Raw genomic sequence first — 11,360 nt, 5'->3', positions numbered from 1 at the left:
GAAATAAAACAAGAGAAAACGGCAGTAAAGCCTTCACTTTTGCATCATTGCTATAAGGAGCTTGTTGTATATGAGAAGTGGGCAAGAAGAAACTATGAAACAACAAAAAAAGAGGCGAAGGCTCAACACCCAAGTTAATGATGATCATGACTTGGTAGAGAACCCATCAACTCCTCAAGTCCGCCCCGATGGAACCAAAAATGCAAAGCTAGCCAAGAAGCATGGTGTTGAAGCATATAAGGAAGAGTTGATTGTGATAGTGGGAGTGAAGAGGGCATTAGCGGCCAATCCAAAGTAGGAGAAGATGGCTTGTTTCTATGAGATGAAGATGATGGAGGAGGAGAAGTAGAAGGAGAAAGGTGTTAACGGAAGAAAAAAGGTTTGAACTTGAGGTGCAAAGGCTTGCATTGGAGGCCAAGGAAAAAAACTTGGGATTTAGGAGCAAAGCCTTACATTAGAGGCTGAGGAGCAAGGAGAGAAACATGCTATTATGTTCATGGATGCTAGGAAGATGGACGAGAAGGCAAGGCAATATTGGGACTTAACTCGTCGGGACATCTTGGCTAAGTTTGGTGGTGATGGCGGCGGCGATGGTGGTGCCGACGATGATGGTGCGTGCAACCCTTGTGAACTATGATGGCTTTGGTCCATCATGTGCTTGGTGTTTTTTTTAATGAACTTCTTTATTCTGCCTTTTGGCACAAATTATTGTTATGTTTTGTTTGATGGATTGGATGAACTTTATTTATGCTTATAGTTCAACTATGATGTGGTGCATTTGAATTGTTTATGTTTGTTTAACAGAGGAAGCACAATTTCAACCTCCACAAAAACTCCACTCGAAGTTATTTTATAATAAACTTCACAGACTCAGCACTTGTTACAAACACACAAGTATACTAAGCACATCGTTTTCAAAGTAGTTACGAATAGCTTAGGATTGTCTTCAGCGACCCTTTAAATGCAGCCAGTGAGCAAATGTGAGATGGTTTCATCCTCATGGTCACAGAGTGGACCTTTTGAAATGTTCGATTTGATTTCCTCGGGCTACAAAAGAAATTTGCACAAGTTGAAATTTTGATCAGTTGCTCCGCACTTGCTGGTGCACAACTCATTTGGCTGCACTACTGCATAAAATATAAACTTAATGTTGTTTTCAAGTCACGATTTCTTCAATAGTAACGTTAAGTACAACATCAATATAAACTTAATATCGACACTTTCCTATAACATCAATAGGTACTGTATTTTATTTTCCTATAACCTTTGTATTGACGTTGGTGCAAAGCTTGCCACAGAGAAATATCATTGCGCTGACAATCTGTGCTGAATGCCCGCAGGATGTAACACCTGCATTCATCACCTCAGAATGATCGTTTTAAGAGCCAGTGGAAGTAACTATTGGGTAATCATCATCTGGCAGAGCTTCCCATTCTGTCCAAGATCCATCGTAAACCGGAACGTCATGCTTCCCAATTCTATAGAGCGCCTGTAAAGAGATATTGTTAGAGACTGCTAGGTGGAGTCAATGTCTCAAAGATATAGCCAAGAAGAGCATGCTAGATTTCCAGACCAGGGCAAGTATGCAGGCAGTTACACCAGATGCACATGTGAGGACAATCGGGCCATCAAGGGAAATGCCTGAAGAAACATCAAACCAGGTGCTATTATTGATATTGCTTGGTGAACTTGATACACATTTTATATCCCTAATAAAACTCTGCTTCTTAGGTCAGAGGATCTGCATAGTTGCATTGTAATGTTGTTCTGCTTTTAGTATTGTATACATCGCGGAAGGCCATGGGCAAACTCCAGACTAGAACTGTTAGATGAAACAGAATGCAGACCTGCTTGCTCAAACTTTTTAGATAGCTCATCTGCGGGGAGGAGCGTTTGTGCACCATCAGACATCTGGGAGAATACCAAACAGTGTCAATTTCTTTTGTATTTGTGGTTATGAGGTTATCCAAGTAGTGATATATTGCATGGTTGCACTATACCCACCTCAGGGAACGGAACACATACAGTTCCAGGTATATGCCCACTTCTTACTCCTTCCCTTGGTTCTGGCATCAGACCATCAAATCTGTGAATGAAAATTTGAAGCCGTTTTCATCGCAACAATAAGGAACTACATATAACTTTGGCGGAAGATCGACAAGAATAAAAAATGTCATCAGGCATAAGACAAAAACCTTCAATAAAACAGAGATGAATCACAATATCTGTATGAAACACAAATATCAACCTTTTCATATTTAAGGAAATCTTTTAACTTCGTTATTGCAAGACAGTTCTATGTTACACTAACTTTTTTCCAAAAGGGGTGCTTTATTACTTAAAAGAATGTTACACTAACTATGAGCAGAGCTTCGATAATCGGATCTTCCAACCGGAATAATCATATATTGAAACTTAAGAGATTTTTCCCGCCCTTTGATCGGGCATCAACTAGTTGGTGCGCCTGAGCAGCTACATTTTTTTTCTCAAACACGCACCAAAACACGTGTTGTTTTGTCTTAGATGGAGAAAGCCAAGATGGCACAAAATTTTTACAGCTGAAAACAGCTTAAGTTAGCAAATAACTAAAAAGAAAGAAAGATGTTACCTGCCCTTTACTCGGGCATCAACTACTTGGTGAGCCTTAGCAGCTACATTGTGTTTGACCTGTTACACAGACAGAACGGCTCAACATACATGTGGATAATCAAGAATCTGGTGTGTCACTGAGTTACATCATCTTCATATGATTTTCAATTTTAAATAAGGTAAAATATTTTCAGGATAGTTAAAAGAAAGATCATGAGATACGACCAATCCCAACTAATACTGATGTGAAGCAATTCATGATCTTAGGTTTTCAGGTATCTATATGGATGCAAGAAAGTTTTCAGGTAAAATGAAGTGACTTAGGTTTTCAGTTAAGATAGAGAGCTGACCTTTTCTAGTGTCCACAATAGCTGATGTCGAAACTCTGTCTGAAATGTGGCAGCATTTGCCTGCAAATCATGAAACCATGATTACTGAGTAAGAAAAAGGAGTTGGCAGTAAGACAGCAATACCATCTTAAGAGTTATCTTACCAGTTCACCATTGTAAGTTGTTTCAACAGCACTATTAGCAGCTTTGGATTTCAGAACTGCATCATGAGGGCAGCTGCTTCCAATATTGAATCCAGAAGCTTGCCACTGAGGGAAACCTCCATCTAAGACCCAAACTTTATCATGTCCAAGAATTCTGAACATCCTTTTAGTTGACACAGTATGCATAAAATTCATCAAATTTTGCATATAGAGGTAGAAAATATTACTTAAATTAGGCAGAGAATGACATCCTGAATGTTTGCCAGGTAAACTTTGAAGTGTGTGTCTGGATTTAATCGTTCATGCAGTTAATCTTTTGAGTATGCAGACTGATTCATTTTGCTTTCCGAACACATCAAAATGGATAAAACCATGACATTGTAGCATTTAAATTTGAGGCACAATACCGTTTTCCTATAACCTGAAACCATGACACTGTATCTTCCCATTGAATGCAAAACTCATCCTATTTTATCTCATGACCAGAGCTTTAGTACTTGAAGTGACCCATCATTAGTATGCCGGGTTTATAAAGTACTCCAACTCTATCAACGTTTGTAGATGTGAGATACTGTAAAAGAGTAAGAAGGTACCTTTACGTGCAATAAATAAAAATAAGAAAATATTATATCAACATGTTTGAACATCTTATATATCGCTCTTTGTGCATTAGCAAGAAAGTTGATTTTGACATTCTGTTGAACCCAACCCAAGCATCGCGCTGCTTACCACCAAACACGAGGCACGCTGTAGAACCCCTTCCCATCATAAACAATAACCTTATCATGGTTGCTGATTCCAAGTGCAGAAACTGCTGCTGCAAATGCCTCTTCCGATGGCAGCATGTGTGGCAACTGAAAAGAATTGCGTCCAGTAAAAGTAAGCCACATATCTATTTTTCATAGGCATACAGTGAAAGGCTAAACACAGAAAACCATTGCAGCAGGCCAACTGCCAAAGCTCCAAGAAACCGCCGATTCAAACAATGGCGCAAATGACAAAGGGATTAATATATGGAGGCATTTCTCACATGAGTCGTCCGATCAGAAATTCCATCGATGTCGAAGTACAGCGCGCCAGGAATATGAGCCACCTGAGCATATCTAAACATCTTAGCCGGGAGAAACATTGGCACAAAAGGGGTGAACAGTTTACAGCAAAGCTGATCCAGAAAGAAACCTGGTATTCTTGCCATGCGTCCCTGCTCTCGTGTGGCATGTACCAGGAAGCATCCAGTATCTGAACCAAGCAGTCAAATGTAAAAAAAAAGCAGCACAGGTTCCTGTGGCCCTATAATATTTTCTTGGGCACAACAATAATAATAGGAAAACAACATGACAGGGAGTAGAATAATGTTGGTAAATGCTTCCCCCCGATATTTCAATATGGACTGAACCGAGTGAACAAACACACTAAAATGCGTCTATATACATCCGATTCAGAAAAAAGTTAAAGCATCTTATAATAGTGAATGGAGGGTATACTAATTAAGTCGTTGCTTCTGAAGTTCTGATAGCAATCACTAAAGCAAAGTGCCCTCCACATGATGGGGATAAACACACTGGATGATGAGAAATCAAGAACATGCTGTTGTTGTTACCGCTTCTGAAACGCTGGCGGAAGAGGAGGTAAGATATCCTCCGGAATCGAAAGGGAAAGCGTGAGGCAGATGAGAGATTCTTTCACCTTGATGTCGGGCTGCCCTAGGTGCTGCTGCAGCCACTGTGCAGAGACAACCGGGTCGTCCTGCGCCATTGGTCGCCTCTGCTGCAACCTGCAAGAGCTGAGGTGAAGAGACGGAGGGCAAGAGCAGGGATTGGAAAGGCGGAGCTTGAAGTTGCAGGTCAACGAATGCAAAGCAGTCTGTCTTTTTTTAAGAAGGGGGCCAAGAAGATTGGGTGCTCGGGTTGGTTGTCTTGTGTTTCCAGCTTCCAGGAAGGGGGGAGATGGAGGGATATGGCCGCCGATATGAACTCGTGAGGTTCGCAGCCGGAGCCGCAGCCGAGACGGCTTGGTTGTCTTGTGTGTTTCCAAAAAGCAGAAGGTGCCGCAAAAATACGGTTTTACATTTCAAATAATACATTGTCCGCTTAGAAGGGCTTGTTTTTTCAGAGGGAGCGACAGGTAACATGGGACGGAGGGGGTATATTATTATTCTTTTTTAGGGGTTTATTATATTAGTATTACATCTGACTCGTTCCTTGTCGATCCGATGGCCCACCGTTTTCTAAATTCTGGGTTTCACCAGATACTTCGCCTTATTAGAATAGTACTCTCTTCGTTCCTAAATATTTGTTTTTTTAAAGATTCAAATGGACTACCACATACGGATGTATATAAACATATTTTAGAGTGTAGATTCATTCATTTTGCTCCATATGTAGTCACTTGCTGAAATCTCTAAAAAGACAAATATTTAGGAACGGAGAGAGTAATACAATTCACAAAAAGGATATGTCTAATAAATATTACCTCCGCCCTGAAAGCTTGTTTCAGATTTGTATAATACAGATGCATCTAGACACGTCTTTTGTTAGATATGTCCGTATCTAGACAAACAAATCTAAGATAAGTTTTTTGCGACGGAGGGAGTATAATTTTCTGTCTTTATTCTTTTACTTACCTCATAATTTTCTGTGTTTGGTGAGTGAATTCATGAGTGCTAAATAAACCCCAAAAAGTGGAAACAAGAATCAGTGTGCTGGAAGCTCGATGTGGAACAGAGGAAGCAGAAAGAGCTTCGCACAAACCAAAGGTTAGTCCAGCAGTCTGGAACATAGTTCAGCTCCTCTCATTTCAACCTCCACAAAAACTGCACTCAATGTTACTTTTACAAGCATACAGAGCACACCGTTTTAAGCTAGTTACAGAATAGCTTAGGACTGTCTTCAGAGACCCTGCCCTTTTCCTAGAATTCTTTCACTCGGTTCGCTCCTGATTTGTTGGTCCATGCTAATTCAGATTCAGCCAAGTCCCGTGCTTCAGCCTCCAGGCCAGGGCTCATGTTTTCTTCGCCCCGCGGGATCCCGTTGATGGCATTGTATTTGAACAGGCAGTCTGTGCAGTAGCACGGAGTTTGTAACAGTTTTAGTATGAGACCAGCTCCCATAAGTTTTTTTTTGAGAAACCAGCTTCTCATAAGTAAGCTGCCATGAGAAGATAACTCTGATTTCTCTGGAGAATAACACCTGTGTTCGTAGTATACACTGGAGCCCAGATACTGACAACGTACTATGCATCTATCTTTCTCCTCACCAATCCTGTGAAGAAATCAAAGCTGCAACACAGGAAACTGTGTCAGATTTTTTTCGATCAAAACGGTATTGTGGCAGACGATTAAGTTCTTGACAGACACACACCATATATACAGTAGTATATTACGGATATAAAGTAATTATAACGAGGAAAACGTAGGTGTTGGATAACAAATCGCATTACCTGTTACCATCAGGGTGCAGCTCATAGCTCTTGCCGTCCTCACCAACAGCATATAAGTAGCCACTTGGTGTTAGCCCCTGAAACAATTTAGTTGGTGGTTAGAGAAGAGAAAATATCTGCTCATCAATCCTAGCCAAGTACTCTCCTTACCTTAATCGTGACCACACTGTTCACAGACTGGCCTTCATGCGCATCCTGTACGACGACTCTTTGGCCACTACATCACAGTGAATATTCAGTTAGTATGGAAGGACAAATAATGAGAACATATGGAAACCATATCCTATATACAAAAGAAGTTGATCCCCACTATACTATTTATCTCAACATGCACACATGCCACCTCATCAAAGGCCCACCACTACATGGATGAGATAAAGTTTTCCATTATTAGCTGATCTCATGCACACCTTTCACCTCACCACATATGCCACCTCATCAAAGTGCACTCAACATGCATGAAAAAAAGTTTTCCATTATGTTATGCCAATTATATTCAAAATATTTTCTGACAACACAATAATCAAATGCAATTTATAATATTTATTTTTATCTTTAGTTCATACTCCCTCCGTCCCAAAATAAGTGTCTCAACTTTGTACTAACTCTAGTACAAAATTATACTAAGCTTGCGACACTTATTTTGGGACGGAGGGAGTATATAATTAATTCAACGATGGAAGCTTCATACAATCAAATCACTGAAATATATTGCAATCGATTCCTGCAGCAACGCACAGAGTATTCTCTAGTTGGTAAAAAGATTGAAGTCAAATGGTAGCAGATACATACTACACTTAAGTAGGAAGTTTGCTAATGGAAGACCAACAAACCAATATCGAGATAATACTCCTTACCTGTGAAGCCATGAGTTGTAGTATTGCTCCTCGAGGGCCTGAAATCCTGCAGTAAAGATAGAGAATATACCAAATTTACCACAAAATGTTAGAAAATTCAGGTTAATTCGCAAACATCACTCACTAGGGCAAAGTAAACTTATCTACAAAAGTTCACTGCACCCATAGCATGAGCATAATGCTTTTCAACTCAAGAAGAGAAACTATTGACATGAATTTACCTTGATTTGAGAAAATATCAAAAAGAACTTCAAATTTGTTGAAGAATGATGCTAGTATGTCTTCTCGTTTAAGTCTTGGTGAATTAGCCTTTAGTTCTTGGAGTGCAGCATTCAAACATGTAGTAGGCTTTTCATTGTCGACATTTAAACCAATACCTGAAAAGGGTAAAGGAATCCAAGTTTTTATAATGAATGACCTTCCGGTATTAGTATCAGCACCATTTGGAACATACTTACCAGTGCAAATATTGTAGACTTTCGGCTCATATGATGAGGTACAAAGAATGCCACCAACTTTTAACCCCTTCAGATATAGATCATTAGGCCACTTTATCCTTACATCTAGCTCTGGAAGTCCCTGGGTGTTATCACATAGATAGTACAGGATGTCATGAAAGGAAATTAGCCTTATGAAATATCATAGTGCAATCAGTGAACATCACATATGCGCAAGAAACACCGAATATAATAGTACTTCATAAACCCTCACCTTAGCACAACACAAATCTTTGATGGCTTCGGTCATGGCAAGGCAAACGACATATTGCATAAGGGGAAGCTTGCGGGCATCACTCATCTGTGATGTAAACGAGAACATGAGACAACCTGGAGGTGATTCCCACACATTCTTTGATCTTCCTGCAAAGTCATTGGCAGAAGATCAATATTAACGAGCTCTGCTCAATTAAGCATACAAAAACAATGAATTTCTAGAATCATAGAAGGTGGAATCAACTAAAATAAAAGTTTTGTTGAAGTTGTCAAACTACAATCAGAAGATCTACAAACGGTAGAAATCATCTATTTGTGGAACTACACTTTTCACCCAAGACAAAATTTGAAAACCTGTTCATCGCATACATGCCATGGGTCATTATTTTCTCAACAATTGACTACTTTTTTAACCGTCGTTCATCAGATTCGGATACATCAGATGGACCATTTACAGATCAAAATGCACTCAACAAATTTGCTATTTCTCGAACTATTTACCCCATAGAGCATGGAGCTACTTCAGATCTTCAGTAACATCAACTGAACATACAACAAACAGAACAGCATAATTCATCTACCCACCAAAGTGACAGACATTGATCACCGAGATTGAAAAATCATGAGAGATACACACTAAAACGGACAACAAAAACAAGCACCAATTGGCATACAATATTTGACGCACCTCTGCCTTTGAACTGCACGTCTGTGGCGCACACGACGCCCACCGGAAGTTTGGCGAAGTTCCTGCAAGAAGAGGGGAAGCAAAGAGTAGCCCAATTTGAGCGATTCAAGAGGAAATTCATCGTCTCTTTCTTTTTCTGACGAAGCGAGACTCAAGAGAACAAAATCTTGCACTCACTGCGTCACGATATCGTGCGTGGATGCCATCCGCGGCGACCAAAGCATCCACCTCCCGAAGCGCCGCGCCTGGAGCGCGCCCATGTAGGCGGCCGCGTCGAAGCCCGCGTCCCCGCTGGCGTCGAGCGCGAGGGAGACGGCGAGCTCGCCCCCGCACTCCTCCGCCAGAGAGAGATCGCCGGCGGCGGAGGCGAGGAGCTGCTGGTCCTGGGGGGACTTGCCGGAGAGCACGAGGAACGTGGTGGCGGCTGGGGCTCCGCCGCTGGTGCTATGAGCGGACGCGGCTGCGCGGGAGCGGGAGGAGAGGTACCGGCGGAGTGCGACAGCCGCGAGCACGGCCGCGGCGGTAGCGGCCGCCGCGGTGGCCGGCGGCGGGAGGCGCGTGGGGAACGGCATGCCGGGTGCCCTCTGGTGTCGTCGTTCTTTGTTTCCTCCGCCGCCACTTTATTCAGAGAACAGACAGTTGAGGCTGTTGTACCTGCTGCCTACGGGTGACGAACAGGTCGAGTACCAACTATATCAAAATACAATTTTATACTGTATGTAACAAAAACAGTACCATTGCAAACTTTTTCCAAATACAAATCTACCAATATTTTTTATGACATATAACTTATATTTTTCAATTAAATCTAAGATCATAGTTTAGCACAAATACGGAATATTTTTCTTTACTTCCAATCCCGGTTCACGGAAAGTCCAGTCCTATCATTCTTTCCATTCACAGTTGTAATTTGTTTTCGATGTTATCCATCGAGTAACCCTGTCGTTACAAATGGTCTCAAGAATCTACCAAAAGCTAAAGAAGAAGAAAATCACAATCCAAAAGGGAAACATATGCGCTAATGTGCAACTACATTCGCGCTAGTCGCTCAATCCTATCGAAGTCAGAAACGCAATGAAAGAAAAAAGAGGCAGCAATGCACAACAGCGGTGGCGACACCCTTTACCAAATCGATTCCCCTCGCCGATGTTCCTCTCCCTAGTTCCCCTCAGCGGCAACGTGTGGGACAAAGAAAAGGAAGAATAAGATGTAACTATGGATAAAATTTGGGATAGTCATCAACAATAAATTAATTTTATGAAATGTTTCAACCAGTATCCGTCAAATCAGTCGTTTGATCTAGTTCATATTGCTAACTCTATTCACGCGGGGAGGAGGATGCATTGATCTCGAAGTTTGAATCTAAAGGAATGTATTCTCTTAGCTCCTTTTATGCTCTTGCTAATTTTAATTGGTGTGTTAGTGATAATAACGGAACTGATATGCACACGACGTTTTTTTGTGTCCAATATGCATCTGATAAATGCTCCGCACCGCCAGATGATGTAGGGACAAAATTACAAATGGCTAGATCGAAAACGTCGAATGTGTGTTGTACAAAAAGAGTCGAATGTATAGTAATGCTCTAATAACAACCAATGTGTTGCGAATGTTGATTATGCAGTTGCTTTGTGGGCTTTATGATTTATTTTTCTGAATAAAAGGGAACTCCCCTCTGCCCCATTTTATTACAAAAACAAGGCAACATCCTACAAAACATATTAACAACGCTCAGGAGCAGCTAGAGTATTTGCACCAGGAAAGCGACACTCTCAAAGGAGTATCTAACAACAAGGGAACAAAACCCAAAGACAACAATAAATCACTAAACGAACAACACCCTAGGGGCTTTATGAAAACTTCGCATTGACATTTGCTTCAATCGTGCCCATTGGTAAAGAATGCAGGTGATTTGGAGATAGCGTGGCAAGTATGTCCCAACGGGAGGTGTTGCACTCAACAATTGCAAATGATCATTTGGCCAGTGTGGCAAGGAAACCGGAGCAAATAGCTCGAGACCCTCCATTTGATGTGCCCTCACTCTGATTAATTCAGTTCGGGTGACCGATGTCTTTGCTCTCCTTGGCAATGACCCCGACACATGGATCTAAGATGAATGAGCTTCAGTGTTTCCGCGCTGATGATTCGAGTTCCAACATGTGATGAATCCCTCATCTTCACTAACTGGGGCCATTATTATTAATGATGGAGACACATGTGCAAACAAGGTGGATCTGGTTGTATCTGTATAAGATAGAGCTCTAGGTGGTGTTCATGTTGTTTACCTTTTTGTTTTCGTGTGTATGCTATAACTGTAGCATTATTTTCAGTTGAATGTTGAAGAAGTGCCATCTGCTGACATCCGGGTACTATGCAATGATATAAACGCAACATCTGGTTTCATTGATTCAATGCAATGGGGCAAGGAATCGAGCCCTGTTCTTCTAAAAAAGGAAGAATAAAACATGGAGCAGAGGGTACCTTGGCTTACATGGTCGCGTGGGAGATAAGTAGGCGACTGTGGTCGCAAGACGTCGAGCGAGCACATTCCACGATGATCTGGTTGCAGAGTTCTCAAAGTG

At 41.4% G+C, this 11,360-nt stretch overlaps 2 protein-coding genes across 4 annotated transcripts; both read right to left on the bottom strand.

Moving 5' to 3' along the window:
* Window positions 1-824: 824 nt before the first annotated feature.
* LOC123136488 (thiosulfate/3-mercaptopyruvate sulfurtransferase 1, mitochondrial) lies at window positions 825-5,105 on the bottom strand. Of its 2 annotated transcripts, XR_006467028.1 has the most exons (12): window positions 4,769-5,105; window positions 4,262-4,321; window positions 4,113-4,175; window positions 3,812-3,936; window positions 3,083-3,245; window positions 2,940-2,999; window positions 2,609-2,667; window positions 2,005-2,086; window positions 1,848-1,911; window positions 1,574-1,641; window positions 1,265-1,489; window positions 825-1,047 (listed from the first exon to the last, which is right to left on the bottom strand). XR_006467028.1 is itself a non-coding variant. In XM_044555867.1 (11 exons), the coding sequence occupies exons 1-11, from the start codon at window positions 4,835-4,837 to the stop codon at window positions 1,379-1,381; spliced, it is 924 nt and encodes a 307-aa protein (XP_044411802.1). In that variant the 5' UTR covers window positions 4,838-5,105; the 3' UTR covers window positions 1,133-1,378. The 2 variants fall into 2 exon arrangements, 1 of the variants encoding a protein (XP_044411802.1); XM_044555867.1 differs by lacking the exon at window positions 825-1,047 and having other exon boundaries at window positions 1,133-1,489.
* Window positions 5,106-5,821: 716 nt separating this feature from the next.
* Window positions 5,822-9,439, bottom strand: LOC123136485 (biotin--protein ligase 2). Of its 2 annotated transcripts, XM_044555864.1 has the most exons (10): window positions 8,956-9,439; window positions 8,779-8,840; window positions 8,089-8,237; window positions 7,836-7,956; window positions 7,599-7,754; window positions 7,378-7,423; window positions 6,671-6,737; window positions 6,521-6,597; window positions 6,271-6,359; window positions 5,822-6,139 (listed from the first exon to the last, which is right to left on the bottom strand). In XM_044555864.1, the coding sequence occupies exons 1-9, from the start codon at window positions 9,348-9,350 to the stop codon at window positions 6,314-6,316; spliced, it is 1,119 nt and encodes a 372-aa protein (XP_044411799.1). In that variant the 5' UTR covers window positions 9,351-9,439; the 3' UTR covers window positions 5,822-6,139; window positions 6,271-6,313. The 2 variants fall into 2 exon arrangements, with proteins under 2 accessions (XP_044411799.1, XP_044411798.1); XM_044555863.1 differs by having other exon boundaries at window positions 5,822-6,359.
* Between the last annotated feature and the right edge of the window lie 1,921 nt (window positions 9,440-11,360).

This window comes from Triticum aestivum, chromosome 6B (assembly GCF_018294505.1).
Source record: "Triticum aestivum cultivar Chinese Spring chromosome 6B, IWGSC CS RefSeq v2.1, whole genome shotgun sequence".
NCBI classification, from domain to species: domain Eukaryota; kingdom Viridiplantae; phylum Streptophyta; class Magnoliopsida; order Poales; family Poaceae; genus Triticum; species Triticum aestivum.
The sequence above is the reverse complement of the archived record's forward strand: the minus strand, read 5'-3'. Positions and strand labels throughout refer to the sequence as shown.

Coding starts and splice junctions, on each gene's coding strand:
- LOC123136488 (XM_044555867.1), bottom strand. CDS start 4,837: ATGGCGCAGGACGACCCGGTTGTCTCTGCACAGTGGCTGCAGCAGCAC. Junction 2,668..2,939: donor TATTGTGGACACTAGAAAAG/GTCAGCTCTCTA, acceptor TCTGTGTAACAG/GTCAAACACAATGTAGCTGC. Junction 1,490..1,573: donor CTGCCTGCATACTTGCCCTG/GTCTGGAAATCT, acceptor ATCTCTTTACAG/GCGCTCTATAGAATTGGGAA.
- LOC123136485 (XM_044555863.1), bottom strand. CDS start 9,350: ATGCCGTTCCCCACGCGCCTCCCGCCGCCGGCCACCGCGGCGGCCGCT. Junction 8,238..8,778: donor CGTGCAGTTCAAAGGCAGAG/GTGCGTCAAATA, acceptor ATGACTTTGCAG/GAAGATCAAAGAATGTGTGG. Junction 6,598..6,670: donor ACAGTGTGGTCACGATTAAG/GTAAGGAGAGTA, acceptor AAATTGTTTCAG/GGGCTAACACCAAGTGGCTA.